Source organism: Nematocida major (assembly GCF_021653875.1).
Source record: "Nematocida major strain JUm2507 chromosome Unknown 2431, whole genome shotgun sequence".
In the NCBI taxonomy this organism is placed as follows: domain Eukaryota; kingdom Fungi; phylum Microsporidia; genus Nematocida; species Nematocida major.
Genome location: NW_025952922.1, coordinates 722 through 18224, shown reverse-complemented (window position 1 = coordinate 18224; position 17503 = coordinate 722). Strand labels below are relative to the sequence as shown.

At 48.4% G+C, this 17503-nt stretch overlaps 15 protein-coding genes across 15 annotated transcripts; 8 read left to right on the top strand and 7 right to left on the bottom strand.

Annotated features, from left to right (window-relative positions):
- Positions 1-288: 288 nt before the first annotated feature.
- Positions 289-1116, bottom strand: NEMAJ01_2220 (uncharacterized protein; the record flags this gene model as incomplete). The annotated part of the gene is made up of 1 exon (XM_047916058.1): positions 289-1116. One exon carries the CDS (start codon positions 1114-1116, stop codon positions 289-291), a length of 828 nt encoding a protein of 275 aa, XP_047772015.1.
- Positions 1117-1171: 55 nt separating this feature from the next.
- NEMAJ01_2219 (uncharacterized protein) lies at positions 1172-2170 on the top strand (the record flags this gene model as incomplete). The annotated part of the gene is made up of 1 exon (XM_047916057.1): positions 1172-2170. One exon carries the CDS (start codon positions 1172-1174, stop codon positions 2168-2170), a length of 999 nt encoding a protein of 332 aa, XP_047772014.1.
- A 7-nt stretch (positions 2171-2177) lies between these two features.
- Positions 2178-2798, top strand: NEMAJ01_2218 (Ras-related protein Rab-8A; the record flags this gene model as incomplete). Its single annotated transcript, XM_047916056.1, has 1 exon — positions 2178-2798. The coding sequence occupies one exon, from the start codon at positions 2178-2180 to the stop codon at positions 2796-2798; it is 621 nt and encodes a 206-aa protein (XP_047772013.1).
- A 280-nt stretch (positions 2799-3078) lies between these two features.
- NEMAJ01_2217 (uncharacterized protein) lies at positions 3079-4047 on the bottom strand (the record flags this gene model as incomplete). The annotated part of the gene is made up of 1 exon (XM_047916055.1): positions 3079-4047. One exon carries the CDS (start codon positions 4045-4047, stop codon positions 3079-3081), a length of 969 nt encoding a protein of 322 aa, XP_047772012.1.
- Positions 4048-4143: 96 nt separating this feature from the next.
- Positions 4144-7065, top strand: NEMAJ01_2216 (phospholipid-translocating ATPase; the record flags this gene model as incomplete). Its single annotated transcript, XM_047916054.1, has 1 exon — positions 4144-7065. One exon carries the CDS (start codon positions 4144-4146, stop codon positions 7063-7065), a length of 2922 nt encoding a protein of 973 aa, XP_047772011.1.
- An 823-nt stretch (positions 7066-7888) lies between these two features.
- Positions 7889-8242, bottom strand: NEMAJ01_2215 (uncharacterized protein; the record flags this gene model as incomplete). Its single annotated transcript, XM_047916053.1, has 1 exon — positions 7889-8242. The coding sequence occupies one exon, from the start codon at positions 8240-8242 to the stop codon at positions 7889-7891; it is 354 nt and encodes a 117-aa protein (XP_047772010.1).
- A 523-nt stretch (positions 8243-8765) lies between these two features.
- NEMAJ01_2214 (small subunit ribosomal protein S3e) lies at positions 8766-9497 on the top strand (the record flags this gene model as incomplete). The annotated part of the gene is made up of 1 exon (XM_047916052.1): positions 8766-9497. One exon carries the CDS (start codon positions 8766-8768, stop codon positions 9495-9497), a length of 732 nt encoding a protein of 243 aa, XP_047772009.1.
- Positions 9498-9547: 50 nt separating this feature from the next.
- Positions 9548-10279, bottom strand: NEMAJ01_2213 (exosome complex component RRP40; the record flags this gene model as incomplete). Its single annotated transcript, XM_047916051.1, has 1 exon — positions 9548-10279. The coding sequence occupies one exon, from the start codon at positions 10277-10279 to the stop codon at positions 9548-9550; it is 732 nt and encodes a 243-aa protein (XP_047772008.1).
- A 52-nt stretch (positions 10280-10331) lies between these two features.
- Positions 10332-11813, top strand: NEMAJ01_2212 (uncharacterized protein; the record flags this gene model as incomplete). The annotated part of the gene is made up of 1 exon (XM_047916050.1): positions 10332-11813. The coding sequence occupies one exon, from the start codon at positions 10332-10334 to the stop codon at positions 11811-11813; it is 1482 nt and encodes a 493-aa protein (XP_047772007.1).
- Positions 11814-11847: 34 nt separating this feature from the next.
- Positions 11848-12492, top strand: NEMAJ01_2211 (uncharacterized protein; the record flags this gene model as incomplete). The annotated part of the gene is made up of 1 exon (XM_047916049.1): positions 11848-12492. One exon carries the CDS (start codon positions 11848-11850, stop codon positions 12490-12492), a length of 645 nt encoding a protein of 214 aa, XP_047772006.1.
- On the bottom strand, positions 12319-13164 carry NEMAJ01_2210 (RIO kinase 2; the record flags this gene model as incomplete). The annotated part of the gene is made up of 1 exon (XM_047916048.1): positions 12319-13164. The coding sequence occupies one exon, from the start codon at positions 13162-13164 to the stop codon at positions 12319-12321; it is 846 nt and encodes a 281-aa protein (XP_047772005.1).
- On the bottom strand, positions 13161-15275 carry NEMAJ01_2209 (uncharacterized protein; the record flags this gene model as incomplete). The annotated part of the gene is made up of 1 exon (XM_047916047.1): positions 13161-15275. One exon carries the CDS (start codon positions 15273-15275, stop codon positions 13161-13163), a length of 2115 nt encoding a protein of 704 aa, XP_047772004.1.
- A 12-nt stretch (positions 15276-15287) lies between these two features.
- NEMAJ01_2208 (uncharacterized protein) lies at positions 15288-16109 on the top strand (the record flags this gene model as incomplete). Its single annotated transcript, XM_047916046.1, has 1 exon — positions 15288-16109. One exon carries the CDS (start codon positions 15288-15290, stop codon positions 16107-16109), a length of 822 nt encoding a protein of 273 aa, XP_047772003.1.
- Positions 16110-16230: 121 nt separating this feature from the next.
- On the bottom strand, positions 16231-16434 carry NEMAJ01_2206 (small subunit ribosomal protein S28e; the record flags this gene model as incomplete). The annotated part of the gene is made up of 1 exon (XM_047916044.1): positions 16231-16434. One exon carries the CDS (start codon positions 16432-16434, stop codon positions 16231-16233), a length of 204 nt encoding a protein of 67 aa, XP_047772001.1.
- Positions 16435-16492: 58 nt separating this feature from the next.
- Positions 16493-17302, top strand: NEMAJ01_2207 (uncharacterized protein; the record flags this gene model as incomplete). The annotated part of the gene is made up of 1 exon (XM_047916045.1): positions 16493-17302. One exon carries the CDS (start codon positions 16493-16495, stop codon positions 17300-17302), a length of 810 nt encoding a protein of 269 aa, XP_047772002.1.
- Between the last annotated feature and the right edge of the window lie 201 nt (positions 17303-17503).

Genomic DNA, 17503 nt, shown 5'->3' with positions numbered 1-17503 from the left:
TATTGTGCATATGTCCTAGGCAGGCTCTGCGCAAACACTCTCACTCTGTGAGGCAGCAATACAGGGGAAAAGAAGAAAAAATAAATAAATACGCAGAAAAAGAAAGTGCAGGGGATAACCTGCAGGGGATATACTGCTAAATTGGCGCATTTTGCGGATGTGCAAAAACAGGTGCTTTCCGTGAAAAAGTCCAAAAATCAGGCAATTCGCTGGGAAAGCCTCTCCGCATTGTGTGCCCGCTTGCAGATGCACTTCTTCTCTGTAAATTCTGTGCTTTCGGGTTATTATTTATTCTACATCCAGCGCCTTCAGGAGGGCCTGCCTGAGCTCTGCGTACTGCATGTCCCCAGTGTACACGCAGTGCAGCACATCCCCGGATCTGTTCCTGGACATTTTCTCGCCGGACTCTTGCTTCGTGTACGTGATTGAAAAGCGCGCAGTTGACTCTGCGACTTCGCTTTCGGTTGGGTCGTGCACCAGCACTCCGCGCACCTTCGCACACGCCTTTGTAGTTGGATAGAAAGTCACAAGCTCAGAGATCTTGTGCGATGCTTTCACAGTGTCTCCCCTGTGCGCCAGCTGGTGAGCTACTTTTACGTTCATGAGCGCCCGGAATACGCCCTCCGTGGCCAGCGCCAAGAGCCCTCCCTTGTCGTGGACCACAAAAACATCCACTTTCACGTTTAAAACAGCCACTTTTGGGATAACAGAAAGCTTCTCGGGAGGCACAATTTTGGAGCGCCTGAATATTTTCTCGATCTCGGTGTGCAGGCCTCTATCGCTGCAGTACAGAGAGAGCTTTCCCTGCTTGGGCTTTTCTACGGGCGGCCTCTTAATATCCGCGGAGGCACACACCATAATAGCAGAAGAGTAGATCACCCGGTCCCCAATGCAGGAGTACGCCCGAAGCAAAGTTCCTTCATTTCCCACGAGAACTTCTATGCTTCTTTCCTCTGCGCTGCTCCTTCCATCTGCCCTAAAGAATGGAGTAGCTTCTCGCTCTGTAAATGCTTTGTCTTTTTCGATCTTATATTTAATTTCAAAGTGTCTCATATCTGAGCTGTTTTTTCCGTGGGGGGAGACTTTTTGTTCGTCTTTCTCCTGTCCGTGCATCATCTGAAACGAAGAATAAATATTTTATTCAATTTCTGCACATTTTACAACCGACTGAATGGAGTACAGGCGCATAAACAACACGATAATTTCGCTGGGAAGCACAAATGCAGACACCCTCAAAAGAAACCAGTACGTGAGTGTAATATACTGTAAGCTAAGTGGAAAGAGCGAAATAGGGAATATATTCAGAATGTTTCACAATAGGCACACGTACTACGGCGTGATCACAGAGAGCAATACTGTCATATGGTACAACGTCTTAAGCACTGCGTCTTTTCTGAAGGAGCACTCCATTTTTGCGAGCGACTCGTACACGAACATAGCCGAGGCTGTTACAGGGCCCAGAAAAGACGCGGAAGAAGGGCCCAGGGAAGAGACGCAGTACTCTCTGAACAGCCGCTCCATAGTGGCATTCTCCAGCCGGCACATTTTCATAGAAGTTTCTGGGAAGTTGATGGTGTACGACACTTCAGGAGCCTACCAGGCCCACATTGAGACGGGGATAGACAAACTGCTCTCAGTCGAGTGCTCCCTCTGCGGGAAGTACCTGTTTATGCAGCTGGAAAAGGGCATGCTGGCTCTGTACAACCTGTCCAAAAAGGAGTTTGTGTACAGAAAGAGACACCCTGTGGGAACAGTCGCTGTATTTGGGAATGTTTTCGCGTATGCCAGATACTTCTCCGTTGCAAAGAGCTCTCTCATAATGGGGAAAGTCTGCGATGGGGAAGCTCTCCTGGAGCTGACGTACCCGGAGCAGATTCTGTGCGCCTCCACAGACACTTTGCACCGGAGAGTTGCTGTTGGCTCGCAGACAGGGAAGGTTTTCTACACCCGCCTGGACAATGTGGCCCCAGAGTTTACGGAGGCAAAGATCCACTCGAGCGAAATAACCAGTATCTCATTTTCAAGTTCTGGGAGGTTTATTTTTGCAACGTCCAGAGACCTGATTTCTGTCATAGATAGCAAAGACGGAAAAGTCATAAAGTCCATTATGAACCCCCCGGGGAAGACTTTTTTCACATACACAAGCAGTAGTAATTTACATTTACAATAAAAAAATAATGAGCGATGAATGTGTACAGCTTAAGCTTCTTATAATAGGAGAGAGCAACGTGGGAAAGACCTCTATATTGCAAAGATTTATTGAGAACAAGTTTGAAAAGTCGTTTTCAACCACGATAGGAATTGACTTTAGATCCAAAACCATACAAATAGACGGGCGAGAGGTGGAGCTGCAAATATGGGACACCGCAGGGCAGGAGAGGTTCTTCTCCATAACCAGAAGCTACTACCGAGGCTCGGACGGCATCTTCTTGACGTTTGACCTGACTTCAGAAAGCTCGTTCGACTCCCTGAGCAAGTGGATTGGGGAAATCCGGGACAAGGTGGAGGAGAAAGTACCCATATTCCTGCTGGGAAACAAGAAGGACCTGCTCGATGAAAGCAAGGGAGAAATCAGCGAGTTGAAGACTGTTTCCAAAATCCGAGAAATATCCGAGCAGCTGAATGTTTCGTGGTACGGCACAAGCGCAAAGAGCGGCGAGAACATTGAAGAGATATTTATGGACATGGCCCGGGCTATCCTGCAGGGGAAGAGCACTATTAAGAAGAAAAGCAAGGCATCATTCAACGTGTCTAAATTTAAGATTAGCAAGGTCTTCTGGTGCTTCAGATTTAAGTAAACAGTCACTTTATTGCAGTATTTTCTATTTATGCGAAAAATGTTTTTCAAGTTGGGTAAAATCTAACTTGCGTTAGTCTTCATTAGTATAAGAGGTTAGTCATCTAACTTGCTACGTTCCAATGAAGTACATAATGGTTGCTCTGGGTGAGTGGGACAATCATTTGCTCTCTCTCAATAAGAGTCAACAACATTTCATCTTAAAATCATCGGCCAAGGAAGAAGCTCTGCCTGCTCGTGCAAGAACTTCTGGGAGACTCGCATGGGATGCACCTTTATTTCTACTCCAGGAGAATCACGTGGATGGACTCCCTCTCTTTAAGGAATAGCATATTGTCCGTATATACAACCTGCTCGTTCTTTGCGAATGCTATTTCCTCGTACACGCTCTTCTTGGAGTATATGAGCTTTATCTTGTTTCTAAGCACCTTGACTGTGATGGACTTTAGGCTTACCGTTTCCTCGTGCCGCACCATTTTGTTCACATGCTCCTTCTTCTCCACAGGCTCCTTCAGGATGGACCGTATAATCGGCTTCAGATTCTTTCCAATGGGAATCTCCCGGAGAGTCTCGTCAAATATCTGCATTTCCCCAAACGAGGAAACCAGGCACAGGTACCCGTTGAAGAAGAATGCTTTCTTGACCGTGGTTATCTTGCAGAAAGTGAGCAGCTCCTGGAAGACTTTTTCCAGGTCCTTCACCCTCTTGCAGTACAGCTCCAGGAGAACCGTGCTGAGCGTGTCGGCCACAGAGTGGGGAATGGCCTTCGTGCGAATCAGAAACCCAAACAAATGGTGCGATATCTCCCACACTTTTTCGAGCTGGCAGCTGCTCAGGATGGAAAATATCTTTATAACGCCCTTTTCCGTGACTGAGACCAAGTGCCGGCTGCACACATTAAAAAACAAAATGGGCTCTTTCAAGTTGATTTTGTACGCATCTTTTCTATTCTCGGGGGAGGCACAGGGCATCCCAGGCGCAGTTATTGGGACGTTTTTAACGTGCTCCCCCCGAATGCTTTCCCACCTGCTCTGCCCCTTTCTGGGGATGTGTATCTCGCTGTATATCCTCTCCTGCTTGCTCGCAGGGCTTTTTTTCTCCTTTGCCTTCCGGACTTCCTGCAGGCCCTTGCGAAACTCCTCCTCCAGGCCCTTCAGAATTTCCTCCCGCTGCGAGCACACTGACAGGTCGTCCAGGTGCTCGGAGTATATTGTGTCTTGCCACTCCTCCATTTCCTTCTTCATGTGCATCTCTAACTTGACTGCGCGTATTTATGCGCTTCACAGGGGATTGGCCGACTCTAAAACCAAAGTTTATTCTTGTTTATTTTACAAACCAGGAGACGCATGAACACGCAAGGCCAAGCACAGAGAGAAAAAAGCGCGGAAGAGAGACATTTTTTCGTAAATGCCTCCCTGGAGAAAGTGCACAATAATTTGAAGCATCCAGAGGAAAACTATCCCAGGAATATAATACGGAACCAGAAGTACTCTCTAATTACATTTATTCCTTTGGTTTTTGCGCAGCAGTTGAAGCATTTCCTAAACATATTCTTCATCCTCGTGATGGTGCTGCAGGGATTTCCTGCTGTTCGCGTGTCCCACCCGCTGACTTCGGTCTTCCCGTGGGCGCTTGTGCAGATATTCGTCTACATAAAGGAGGGAATCGACGACCACAAAAGATACAGGCGAGACAAAGAGGCAAACAGAAAACAGTGCACGAAGTACACGGCGTCCGGGCCTGTGAAAGTGCCTGCTTCTGAGCTGGCAGTTGGAGACTTGGTCGTCGTGGGGAAGAACGAGAGAGTCCCTGCGGATGCGATGCTTCTAAAAACAGAGGAGGCGTCTGGGTCCATCTTTGTGAGGACCGACCAATTGGACGGAGAGACCGACTGGAAGATCAAAATGGGGCAAAATGTATTTCAGGCAGAGACGGACTTCGACAGCATCGCGCAAAAGTACTTTGAAGTAGTTGCAGAGCCCCCCAGCAAGGAAATATACTCTTTCAGCGGAAAACTGTACGTGGACGGGATCCAGTACAAAGTCCACGAAGACAACATGCTGTGGATGAACATGGTGATAGCCAGCGGGACTTCGCTGTGCGTGGTCGTTTACACGGGGAAAGACACGCGCGCAGTGATGAACACGACAAAGGCCAGAAACAAGTCCGGCCTTATAGACAGCGAGCTGAACTTCTACACAAAAATTCTGTGCAGTGTTTCCCTTGTTTTCAGCATTCTTTTTATGCTTATGCGGGGGACGTATTCTATGTGGTATATTGCGCTCGTGCGGTTTATTATTATATTTTCCACGGTCATTCCTATAAGCCTGCGGGTGAACATAGACTGGGCCCGGCTGGTCTACGCCCGAAGAATAGAGAGCGACAAAGAGATGTCTGTTGTGGTCAGAAACAGTAATATACCCGAAGAACTCGGGCGGATTTCGTACCTGCTGACAGACAAGACAGGAACACTCACCAGGAACGAAATGGAGATCAAGAAGATGCACACGGGAGGGCTTTGCTACACCCCGGACTTCATACAGGAGATGCAGGAAATAACTGCCAGCCCAAAACTCCCTGCAGACTACGCGGCATGCGACCTGCTGGTTGCAATGTGCCTCTGCAACAACGTGATTCCGTACATGGAAAACAACGAAATAGCGTATATCTCGTCGAGTCCAGACGAAATTGCAATGGTGAAGTGGGCGGAGCGTGTGGGAATTACTCTGTGGGGGCGAGGCCCTGGGTGGGTCGAAGTCAAGATGCAGTCCGGCATAAAAAGGTACGAGGTTTTGCACACGATCCGGTTCACCAGCGAGAGAAAGTCCATGGGCGTCGTCATAAAGTCGGGCGAAGAAATCCATTTGTACATGAAAGGAGCAGACACTGTGATGGGCAAGCTCGTCCTGGTAAAAGACTGGATGGAAGAGGAGGCGGAGTGCATGGCAAAGGAGGGCCTGCGCACGATGGTTTTCGGGCGCAGGACAGTCACGGAAAAAGAGGCAGAAGAGCTCAGAAAAACCCACACAATAACGGAAAGCGGCCTGGACCTTTTGGGGGTGACGGGCGTGGAGGACAAGCTGCAAGACGGCGTGATGGTCTCCTTAGAGACGCTGCGGAATGCGGGGATTAAAGTGTGGATGCTGACGGGAGACAAAGTGGAAACAGCAAAGTGCATAGCCGTTTCTTCTCGCCTGTTCTCAAAGTACAGCAAAATCCTGACCGTTACAAACTTAGTCACGCGGCAGGATGCAGACATTGCGCTGAAAAGAATCCAGAAGGAAAAGGGCTGCCTGGTCATTGACGGAGGCAGTCTGCGCGTTCTGATGGACCAGTATAAAGTAGCATTTATACAGGCAATTGCAGGAATGTCTTCGGTTGCCTTCTGCAGATGCTCGCCCACGCAGAAAGCAGAAATAGCCCAGGCCGTGTCCAGGATCATAAAGAAGCGGGTGTGCTGCATTGGAGACGGGGGAAACGACGTGAGCATGATCCAGCAGGCAGACGTTGGAATTGGAATTGTGGGGAAAGAGGGCCGGCAGGCTTCGCTGGCAGCTGACTTCAGCATAAACGAGTTCAAGTCCGTCATCGACCTTATTCTGTGGCACGGCCGAAACTCATACAAAAACACGGCTAAGCTCGCCCAGTTCATAATCCACAGGGGAACTGTCCTGGGGGTGGCGCAGGGCATATTCTCGTCGCTATTTAACTTTTGCCCAATCTCCATCTACCAGGGAAAAATATCGATCGGATATGTCACCTTCTACACGTTTTTGCCCGTCTTCAGCATTGTTCTGTCCACGGACATGACAAAGCGGGTCTCCAGAAAGTTCCCAGAGCTGTACTCAGACATCTCGAACGGAAGCGTGCTAAACAACAACACGTTTAGCATGTGGATGTTCATGGGGTACTACCAGGGCGTGGTGATTATGGTGCTGTCTCTCTTTTTCTTTGAGAGCGTGCTAATTCAGCTCGTGAGCATAACTTTCTCGTGCTTGGTGCTGAACGAGCTTCTGATGGTCTTTTTGTGCGTGGGGAAAGTGCACAGCATGATGATAATCGCACAGGGCTTGTCCATTCTTATGTATGTTATGAGCTTCCGGCTTCTTTCTGACGAGATACAGGTCCCAAGGGAGTGGGCCAGATTCCTCCTGCAGATACTCGCTGTCAATATGGTGGCAATCCTGCCAGCAATCGTGCAGTGGGCTTGGAGGCTCTGGATGAACCCGCCCAGCTATAGGAAGATCCAGGCAGCATACAGCTATTAACTGCTCAATTACACAATAAATGCCTTACAAAGTAAATTTGCAAGTGCCAATTATACGCACGCAGAGTATTTTACAGCACGCAATTAGCATCTCTATCCGTCTGAGCGTGAGTAATCCTGCAGTGCATTTTTGCATCTCAGTAATTTTTCTATCCCTTTGAGCGTAATTCTGCAGTGCATTTTTGCATCTCTGTAATTTACATTTCTGTATCTTTGAATTTTCTGCATTTTCTTCTTCTCTGCTCCTCTATCCGTCTGTGTGTGAGTGTAATCCTGCAGTGCATCTCAGTAATTTATTTCTCAGCATCTTTGAATTTTCAGCATTTTCTGCTTCTCTATCCCTCTAAGCGTGTGTGTAATCCTGCAGTGCATTTTTGCATCTCAGTAATTTGCTTCTCAGCATCTTTGAGTTTTCGGCATCTTTACATCTCTGCTCCTCTATCCATCTGAGCGTGTGTGTAATCTTGCAGTGCATTTTCAGCATTTGCTTTTGGCTGCGGCGGAAACCCTTTGTTTGAAACACAGACTCCAGACGCGCCGAAAAGTCACACTCTGCTGCGCCTCTGCATATTCTCCAGAGTCAATAGGCTGATTTTGCAGTCTCTGAAAGGCTGATAAATACTTTGGTCGGATATGTTTGGTGGTAATTATTAATTTACTGCAGCCGGAATACTTTCCTATAAATTTGTTTCTGTTTATTTCTGCATGGATATACTCCCCGTAGAACTCGAATACATCGACACTTTGCACGCTGAGCAGAGACTCAAACTTCTCTGCAGACTCTTTGTGTGCATATACATTTTCCTATAAGACGCACAGCTGCCTTATTTTGTGTACCCAAGGGTTTTCTGGACTCTCTCCAGCAGGCTGATCTCGCTGGGCGGGGCTTTCTGCGCCTCCATTATGACAAAGTCAACAGAGAGGTCCTCCATCACCCGGTCCACTCTTTCGTTCCACTCCTCTATTTTTCCCTTGCTCATCTCTTCGCTCTCCTGCATAAAGTACGCCTCGCACTCTGGGAGTATGCGCGTGGACAGAAAGACTTCTGGCATCTGAAAATTGCTGTGCGTGGGAATCAGGGCGATATCTCCTCCTTCCGTGTTTTCCAGTATGCTGCACATGCCCTCTGCCCGTTTCAGCGGGTTCTTCCTGCCTACGATCTGCTTCAGTCTGTCCATCCAGAAAAAGAAAAAAGAGGCTATATCCCTCGCAGGAAAGAAAGCGCGTTTATAGAGCAGGGAAAAAGTTCCGTAGAAATGCAAGTTCTCACCGGCACGAGCAGAGAAAGAGCAAATATCCCAGAAGAATCTCCGGAGATTGCAGGATGCCGAGGCCCAAGCATTAGGAGAGAGCACAGTCTCTCCCGTGAAAAGCCGTTATTCTGTGGCTCCTGAGCAGCAGAGGATACCCGAAAAATAACCCGAAGAAGCACATTTTCGTGCAATTTAGCCCTATGCGCCCGCATTCTTCGATGCAAGCACTGAATATCCAGGGAAAGCTGTACTGCTGATACCACAGCCATGCGAAACAAAGGCCCTGCTCTAGAGCGACAGCACAGCTTGAAAGTGCATAAAATTACGCCTTTTTTATATAGCACATAAATACGCATTTGCCCACTGTTTTCTGCCTCCGGCGCCTGTGCAGACTCTTCTTTGTCTTTTTCTGTTTTTCTTTTTATTTCTTTTTCTTTTCTACCCCCAGATGTCTAAAATAGAGCGCAGAGAAAGAAGATACGAGAGAATGGCTGACGATTTGGTAATCGTAAACCAGGGAATGATGTACGCAGAACTGAACGAACTTTTCACGAAATTCCTTAAGGATGACGGATATGCAGGCATGGACTACAAGCCATACGAAAGCCCCATTGAAATCACCCTTAAGCTAGGAAAGCCAGCGGGTCTTTTGGAGGATAACAAGCTCAGAATCAAGCAGCTGATCTCCTTAATTCAGATGAGATTTGGCCTGGAGGCTGGATCTGTCTCTATCTTCATAGAGCAGATAAAGAACAAGGCACTGAACGCACAGATACAGGCAGACCAAATCAGAGAGCGACTGGGCGCAGGGATTCCCGTTAGAAGAGCCGTCTCTGGTGCCATCCGAACTATCATGGAGGGAGGCGCTTACGGAGTGCAGATAATAATATCCGGAAAGCTCAAGGGACAGAGAGCAAGAAGCTACAAAGTGGTTGAGGGTACGCTTATGCACTCTGGTAACGCAACAAAGGACTACGTCAAGAAGGGCATGTCCAGCATTCTTCTGAAGCAGGGAATTCTTGGGATACAGGTCGCAATTACCCTCGACTACGACCCAACAGGAAAGAACGGAACCCCCGTGCAGCACCCCAGCAGAGTTGTGATATACTCGCAGGAGGAGATGGACCAAATGAGACAGCCTGTAAAGCCTATCCGAAAGGCGTACAGCCAGATTAAATAAACAGTCTATTCATACGCACAGAAGGCGCAGGCTTCTATTTATTTGCACTCCTACACTTTCCCGAGTATTTCCCGGATGTTGCCCTGCCCCGGGGGAGAGACCCACGCGAATCCGTTCATGGAGAAGACCGTGGACCCAGAAACAGCAAGATTTGGCGGATGGAGGAGACACTTTCTGGCCTGCAGAATGCCCACCTTCAGGAGAGCGCCCTCTTTCAGCACGCCCATTCCCCGGACAGCCTCCGTCCTGCAGGAAATGATGCACTCCGCGTGTGCAGAGTCATCCACGACTTGCGCCAGGATAACATCGCCCACTGATAAATTAACTCGGTTTCTTTTTGTTGCGGAGGGAAAGTCCAGGCAATTTATTGTTGCATAGGAGGGCGCTCCAATGTCCACTTTGTAGCTCTCTTTTCCCTTCCCCTTCACCACCCCCAAGACAATGTCGTCCAGAAGGGGCATGTATCTGTACTGCTTGTAGTTTACCCAGTAGTTTCGCTTGTCCAGGGAGAGAAGCTCCCCTATCGCAGAAGAGACCTTGTCGTACTCGCTCTCCTTGTCCCCCTCTGCGAGCCTGCTGATATACTCGGCTCTTGCAGGAAGTTCTCCGCACGGGCCCGCATAGTTTCCTGCAAAGCACCCGGTGTTAGCATATGCCACTGCACGGGGAGTGTTCTCGTTGGAATTCGTGCAGGATGGCGCCTTTTCTCGCCTTCTGTGCTTTATCCCCACTGAAACATTGTGGCACTTTGTTTTAATTTCTTCGCCTGGCTTTAAGATCATTCTAGAATAAAAATATTTCTGCTTATGTTTCAATTTTAGTTTGTTTACTCTTATGTATAGACTGAAAGACGAGACTAGAGGGAAGAGGCTCTTTGATTCTGATAAAAAGAGAAGGGATAAAAACAAAGGAGAAAAACTGCACAGAGCTATTTCTGAGGTGCGAAAAGGTGAGTTTTACAAGCTAGTTCTAAACAACAACACGAGCGCCACGGGAAGGGTGGTCGACATTACGGAGAAGGAAATCAAATTAAGCGAGTACACGGAAAATGATGTCTCCGTGTCGTACGAGCAAATTCTGAAGAGAGACCGAATTCACTCTATCGAGCCTATGGTGGCCTCCCTCAGGAATGAAATTACTGCGAAGGAGAACGTCGTAATAGTCACCATGATAACAGGGACTACTGGGTACGGGGAACTTCAGAAGGAGACAAAAGCGTCTTTGATTCTGAAGAACTTTGTTTTCTTCTCGGACGGATCCATTCCCTACGACATCACCATACGGAAGGAGCTGGTGAAGGAGTATCTGAAACTGTCCACGCTTGTGCGGGAGTCTGACAGCGAGAGCTCTGAGAAGTCCTTCCAGATAGACAGCGAAATAGGGAAGAAGAAGCCCGTGAAGCAAAAGGAGCTGCAGCCCTTCTTTGGGAGGGAGGCGTCCTCGCACAAGGAGACTCTGCCAAGGACCCACCGGGAGTGGAACCAGTTCGAGGAGAACGAGAGAAGGTTTGGCCTGAAGGCAACATTTGACGAGTCCGTTTACACGACAGTCCTGGACAAAAACTCGAAGGAGTACAAGATGTACGCGCAGGAGGCAGAGACTTTGGCCCGGAAAATAGACGGGCTCTCCTCCTCAAACATGCACTTGGAGGAGGAGAGAGGCCGAATCAGCGACAGGCCCGAGGACGAGAAGTACGGAACAGTCATGCGCGCGGTGGAGAAGGAGAAGGAGACTCCGCAGAGTGACTCGCAGGAAGACCTAACAGAGTCCTCCACAAACACCGAAGCGAAGGCCCCCGTGGAGATGCACGTCCCTGCAAAGGCTCCCTCCAGGCCCGCATCCCCGAAGAAAAAGCCCGATCTGAAGGTCATTCCCTTGAACTTTTTCAAGGAGGGCGCAACCGGAGACTTCAGCGATAGAGTGTTTTCGAGCTTGAAGGGAAAGAAGAAGAGCGAACCGCAGGCAGCCCCCGTGGAAGAGAGGCTCAGGAAAGTGTCGATCGTAAGTGGGCAAAGGGCAGAGGCCTCCGAGCAGGCGCAAAAGCCTGAAAGGCCTGCGCTGAAGAAGCTGAACGTGGACGCCCAGAGCTTTGACCCTACAACTGCCGTGCGCAATAATTTCTTTATAAAAGTCCCGAAAAGCAAGAAGCTGAACGCGTGGGGTAAAGACGGGAAAGTTTTGTGCATACCCTGGGGAACAGGAAAGTCCTTCTTGAGTGTAGAGAAGCGCGGAAGTCACGGGCATCTGAACAGTAAGCACAGGCAAGGGCATGCCAAGCGCCATGACGGAATGAACAACAAGAAGCGGCACCAATAAACCTACCATCTATTATCTCGGGTTATTATATAGCATGTTTACATTGTACTATTCTTTGTGTTTTTACACTGTACTATTATTATTCTTTATATGTTTTTATACTGTACTATTCTTTATATGTTTTTACATTATACTATTATTCTTTATATGTTTTTATACTGTAATATTCTTTATATGTTTTTATACTGTAATATTATTCGTTATATGTTTTCACACTGTACTATTATTCTTTATATGTATTTATATTGTACTATTCGTTGTAGATGGGCTGTTGCCGTATGCCAGGAAATATGCCCTGCGAGTATGCGCTTCTGTTTACAGGAATGAATTTATTGATTTATCTTCCCTGCCTGGATCTATTCCTTTTCTAGACCCATTCTCCGAAATATCCCACTCCAGGCTCACACCGTCACAAAGACCAAACACTCTATTGGGCCGACTTACACCTCCCTATCCCACGGGCTGCGGATTATGCGCTTCTGTTGACAGAATGAATTTTGCATTTTTATTGGAAATTCTTAAAGTACGTCTCAATTGCCTCTCTGTCTCTTTTTATGTACTCGGCTGCTTTTGGGTCTTTCAGAGGGACCATTTGCGGGAAGTCTATGACCTTCACCCGCTTAAAGTCGTCTCGCACCATAATGTTAAACTCGTTGAAGTCGCCGTGTGCGTACCCTAGCTGCTCGATTCTGTCTATGATCGAGAGAAGAGTGCTCTTCAGGGCGAGCGGGATGATCTTTGCAGACTTTTGGAGCTTAGACATGGCAGTGTACCCGTCCAGGTACTCCATGACAACGATGTGCCTGTTCTGGGAGTGCGGCCTTGGCATGGGGAGCCTTTTCTCGTACATCTCCTTCATGTACTCGTACTCCTTTTGGGCGGAGAGGCGGGACATGTACATCCAGGAGGCGTGCTTTCTGTTCTCGTGGTAGTCTCTGTTGTTTTTTACGGTTTTGAAGCAGACTCTTCCCAGCTTGTGTATCTTCACGCACAGAAGCTTCTGGTCCGGAGACAGCCCCAGGAACAGGTCGGACTCCTTCCCCACGCCTATTTTGTTGGCAAGACCCTGGATAATCCCCTCCTTCTGCAGGGCGTGCAGCGCCAGGTTGTCGTATCCATTGTACGTCAGCGCGTATCCTTCGTATCCCGTGTTTATGCTGGGCATCCTCTTTATGAACTTCTGTTTTACCAAGTCTGTTATAATACTATCTATGTTACAGTTTGACTTGGCTATTTTGCCGATTAGCTCCAAAGGAACTGACTCGTGGTTTTTACTTCCCATTTCCACTGCAAGCAGCACCCGAAAGTGCTCGGAGCTTAGAAACTGCATTTGGTTGCACGTGAATCTCATTGCTGTTGAAAAATATCCAGAAAAAATTTCTCATTATGTAGGCCGTGCTCGCCTGCAATGTAGTACGAAAACAGCACGATGTATGGGTACCTGCTGAGAAAGTATGCTATGTACGTGGCCAGGTCGTTGTTGAAGTGTGCCCTTCCACTTTCTGGAATCGACTGAAAGTGTCGGCCGTTGTTTCGGATCAGCCGGAGAAGGTCTCTGGTGCTCTTTGTGTTGTAGTAGTACCGCCCGCTCCTTGTCAGGTCTTCCAGCAGGTCCACGTCCAAATACACGTCCCAATTTGACCAGTCGCACTCCAACTTCTGCGATATTTTGCTCGTTTCTATCACCTGCTCGGAAGGATGGTCGAACACATAGTCGCTGAAGAGGGAGAGAAACTCCAGCGACTGCTGCGGTGTCCAAAAGACAGGGTGTGGAATTTCCGGGGCCACGGAATTGCACAAAAGAGAGCATATCCAGTCGAAAAGCTCTATTTTTTGCTTGGTGTTGCTGTCTAAAATAAGCCTGGGGTGCTCCCTGTAGTTGTACTGCATAATCTCTTCAAGCGCCTCGGAAAAAGGCCTGCACTGTGCCGTGCCTCTATGCTGCACACAGTGCAGGGTATAGCACAATTTCCCCAGAGCAGCATAGTCTCCCCGCACCTGCTCGTGCCCTGGCCCTCTCTTTCGCAGGAAATCCGTATCTTTTTTGGGAGATTTTGAAGAGGTTTCGTTTTTTTCTTTTTCGCTTCTCTCTTTTGTGCTGCGCCCTTCCAGAAAGACAATTGCACTTCTGTTGATGTATACGCTGTGAATCTCCATCGGAATCCCAGAGACTCCTTGCCTGTGCAGGCCCTGCACGCGTGCAAAAAGGCGGCGCATGAGATCGGAGAATGCAGCACCTTCAGCGAGTGCATCCGAAAGCGTGCGCAGATCCGCAGGATATGCAATGTAGAAGCTGCCGCGGTCCTCCTCTGTGTGCAGTCCTGCATTCGCAGATGCATTCATAGCTTGGATCCTCCCATGCGCAGATGCGCCTGATTCAGGCTTCTTGCTGAGCACTATAACGTAAACAGGCTTTTTTCCGAAGAGAAGGCCTTTTCTGAACCCGTAGTACGCCCCCTGCAGAATTCTTATGGGCGTGTCTCTATACCCGAATATGCGGATTCCCATGGGAACAAGCAGAAACCCCAAAAACACCAGCAGAAGCGCATTCTGCAGGCTCTGCAGTGCTCTACGCAGCAAAACCGCCCTGTTTTCTTCGAGTTCTGAAATAACCACCTCCGAGAAATATAGCATCCCATCCATCTTCTTAAGCAAATATATTTTTGCATTGTACTCCTCGTGTATTCTGCGTATTGTGTTTTGGTGCATGCTTGTGCGGGTTATCACAGTGCTTCCCAGAATTGTCGTTATTTCTCTAGTAATGTACTCTGTAAGGCGTGCAGGCTTGAAAACTCGCGTGACAACTTCGTTATACACGCACACAAGCACCCCCGCCTGCGACGCCAAATACTCCACCCCCAGCCTTTTCTCTCTTGAAACTACCATTCCGTCTGAGACTATTGCATCCGGGAGTTTGCCCCCGGATATCCCAAACTCAGCTGCCAGATGCTCTGCAGTCGCTGCTTGAATCCCTCCCTCTGCGCCCTTCCCGGGGCTCTCTCCCAAATACTCCGCACCGACTTCTGATGCATTTCGCCTGCTTTTCACCTGCTGCCGGAGACTGTTCTCGTGCCTGGAGGCTTTCAGCCCGTCCCTGTGCGCAATTCCCTGCGCACACTCTTCAGAGACTATTCCCTGCAGCAAGAACGTGCGCCCAAGCACGCCCTTCTCTCGCACCTCCCCAGAATCTGCACTTTCTGGCACTCCCTTGTACACCCCCAACGAATTCCTGCTCTCTTTTTCGCTTATGCCCTGCACAGGGTCTCTCGCACTTGAGCATACGCTGAATCTGGACATGGGAGGCGCAATGCGCTCCACTATTTCCTGCGCACTCAGATCGTATATGTGCATAACTCCGTTGTGCTCGAATAGTACCCTCTCTCCGTCAGATCGACTGCTTCTGTCTATCTGTGTGCAGCAAATAGCACATTTCCACAGTAGAAGTGCACTTACTTTCCGCATAAATATTTTTCAATGTCTGCTCTTGAGAGAATAATAAGAATATTCGAGGCCAATCAGAAGGAGCAAGCGACTCTTCTCGAAAGAATAGAGAAATACGTGCAGATCGAAGAGAACATTAAACTGGACGCAGAGCACAAGAAAAGGCTAAGACAGTTTTTGGTCGTGTCGGAGTACATAGAGCAGGAGGTATCCCGGCCCCAGGCGCCTGCAGAGGAGCTGAGCATAGAAGAAAAAGCATCCGCCATCCAAATGCTGAACAAAAGACTCTCCCAGGTGAACAACACCAAAGAAAAGGCCCAGATGATATCGAACATAATAGCAACGTACATCCAGCAGAACATCCCGTCGAATAAGCTGGAGTCTTTTAAGGCCGTTCTCCTGAGGAGGCTCATTGAGCAAGTGAAGGCGCAAGTCTCCACGAACAAAGAGTCTGCCCTCGGGTACTCGTACCTGCTTATTTGCCTGGGCAATAGAATGCCCCTCCTGGAGAAGTACCGTTTTTTCATGTTTACCTCCGCCCTTCCCCTGGACTGCCTTCTGGGGATGTACAGAGTGTACTTTTCCACACTCGCAAACACGCAGGAATGGGCCCACGCGTGGGAGTTCATCTCCTCCCTCCTGAACTACACCGAGGAAATCAACAGCACATTCAATCCCTGCGTGGTGTGGGTGTTTCTGGAGGTTCTGCGCCCGGAAATGCACAGAGTCTACAGCACAGCCTGGGCCAAGATCGAAGAGTATTTGCAGCGCGTATACGTTCCCCTCATAGACCCGAAAAAGTACAAAACAGAAATACAGCAGATAGAGGCACTCCTACGCACGCAGGCGCAGTAGATCCAGCGCACGCCCTGCCTGATCTTTTGGCGACTGCAGTCATCTCACAAAAACACTGCACTTTGCGCTGTGCTTTGCACTTTCTGCGTTAAGGTTGCTGCGTTAACTGTATTTTTATTTATTACCGTCTGCTTACTTTAAGATCTCTTTCTGCTTCTAGTAAGTATACGTGGTCTCCCTTCCTCACTGGTCCTTCTATTATTCTAGTTAGTGATCTTCCGGTGGAAACAACAGTTACTTTTACTACCTGGCAACTGCCACCTGGTCCTGTTCTTTGCATTACTTCTGATACTAGTGCTAATACTGGTTCTGCTCCTGCTTCCATTACCAGGCTAAAAAATAAAATATTATATGCTTGAAAATTCTTTGCAGTTGAACGGGCTATGGGAATAGGACAGCAAGTGCTTGCAGAGCTAAATGATGGAAGTAATTATTACGACATGCTAAACAGAAACATGGATGAACTCGACAAGATAGAGCAGCAGATGAAAGAAGGGAGTCTGCCGTCCATCTTCCGGCTGCACTCAAAGGAGTCTATGCTCGCCCCAAAGACGCCGGAGGAGTTTATGGACGTGCTAGCACTTATAGATATAAACGTGGCACAGCCTAAGACAGCGAAGGAGATTGTGGAGCGTGTAATGGGGTATCCCCTGAGCTACTACGAAGTGAAGAAGAGAGTGACTGATTCCATACGCATTCGCAGCGTAGAGTACATCAAAAAGAACAAAAAGCTGGAGTGCTCTCTTTTTAAGGCGCACGTGCAAATACTCAATCGGTGCACAAATGCGTATTTTGAGGGCGTAATTAAGCCGCTGATCAAGAACGGAATGCCGAGTTCGCTTTCTCTGATTATAAGCAGAGTTATCATGAAGAGCACCCCAGACAAGGCGTACATGGAGGAATTTCTTGGAAAACTCATGGGCTTAACCAGGACGCACTCTGTGTATACGCTCATCACTGCTGTTCTGATCAAGAACATCCAGTTTAGGCAGGAGACTCTCAATGCGATATACGAATATGTCTTGGAAGGCCTGCTGCAGCCAAACCAGAGGTTCCTGGCTTGGAATAAAGTGGTTCTCATATTTGTAAGAAACTACAAGAAACATATCCCGCACGAGGGCATACTCGGCATATACGAAGGCACAACATCCGCAATAGAGCTAGAGATAAGGAAAGAGTTACTAACACAATAAATCCGAATATTACATAGTATGGGCGCACTTTGTGGAGTATCAGATGCTCTCTCTCTGAAGGTGTGCTTTCGTTTTGCCTTCTGGAGGTTTCCTTGGCTTCCCTGCGGAGTTAGAGGCTGCAGATGGTGAGTTTGTTCTTGCTGGGATGGCTGTGGGCACGGTCTTTCTGTGGCTATTTCTTCGCTTGCTCGCTGGAGCTTT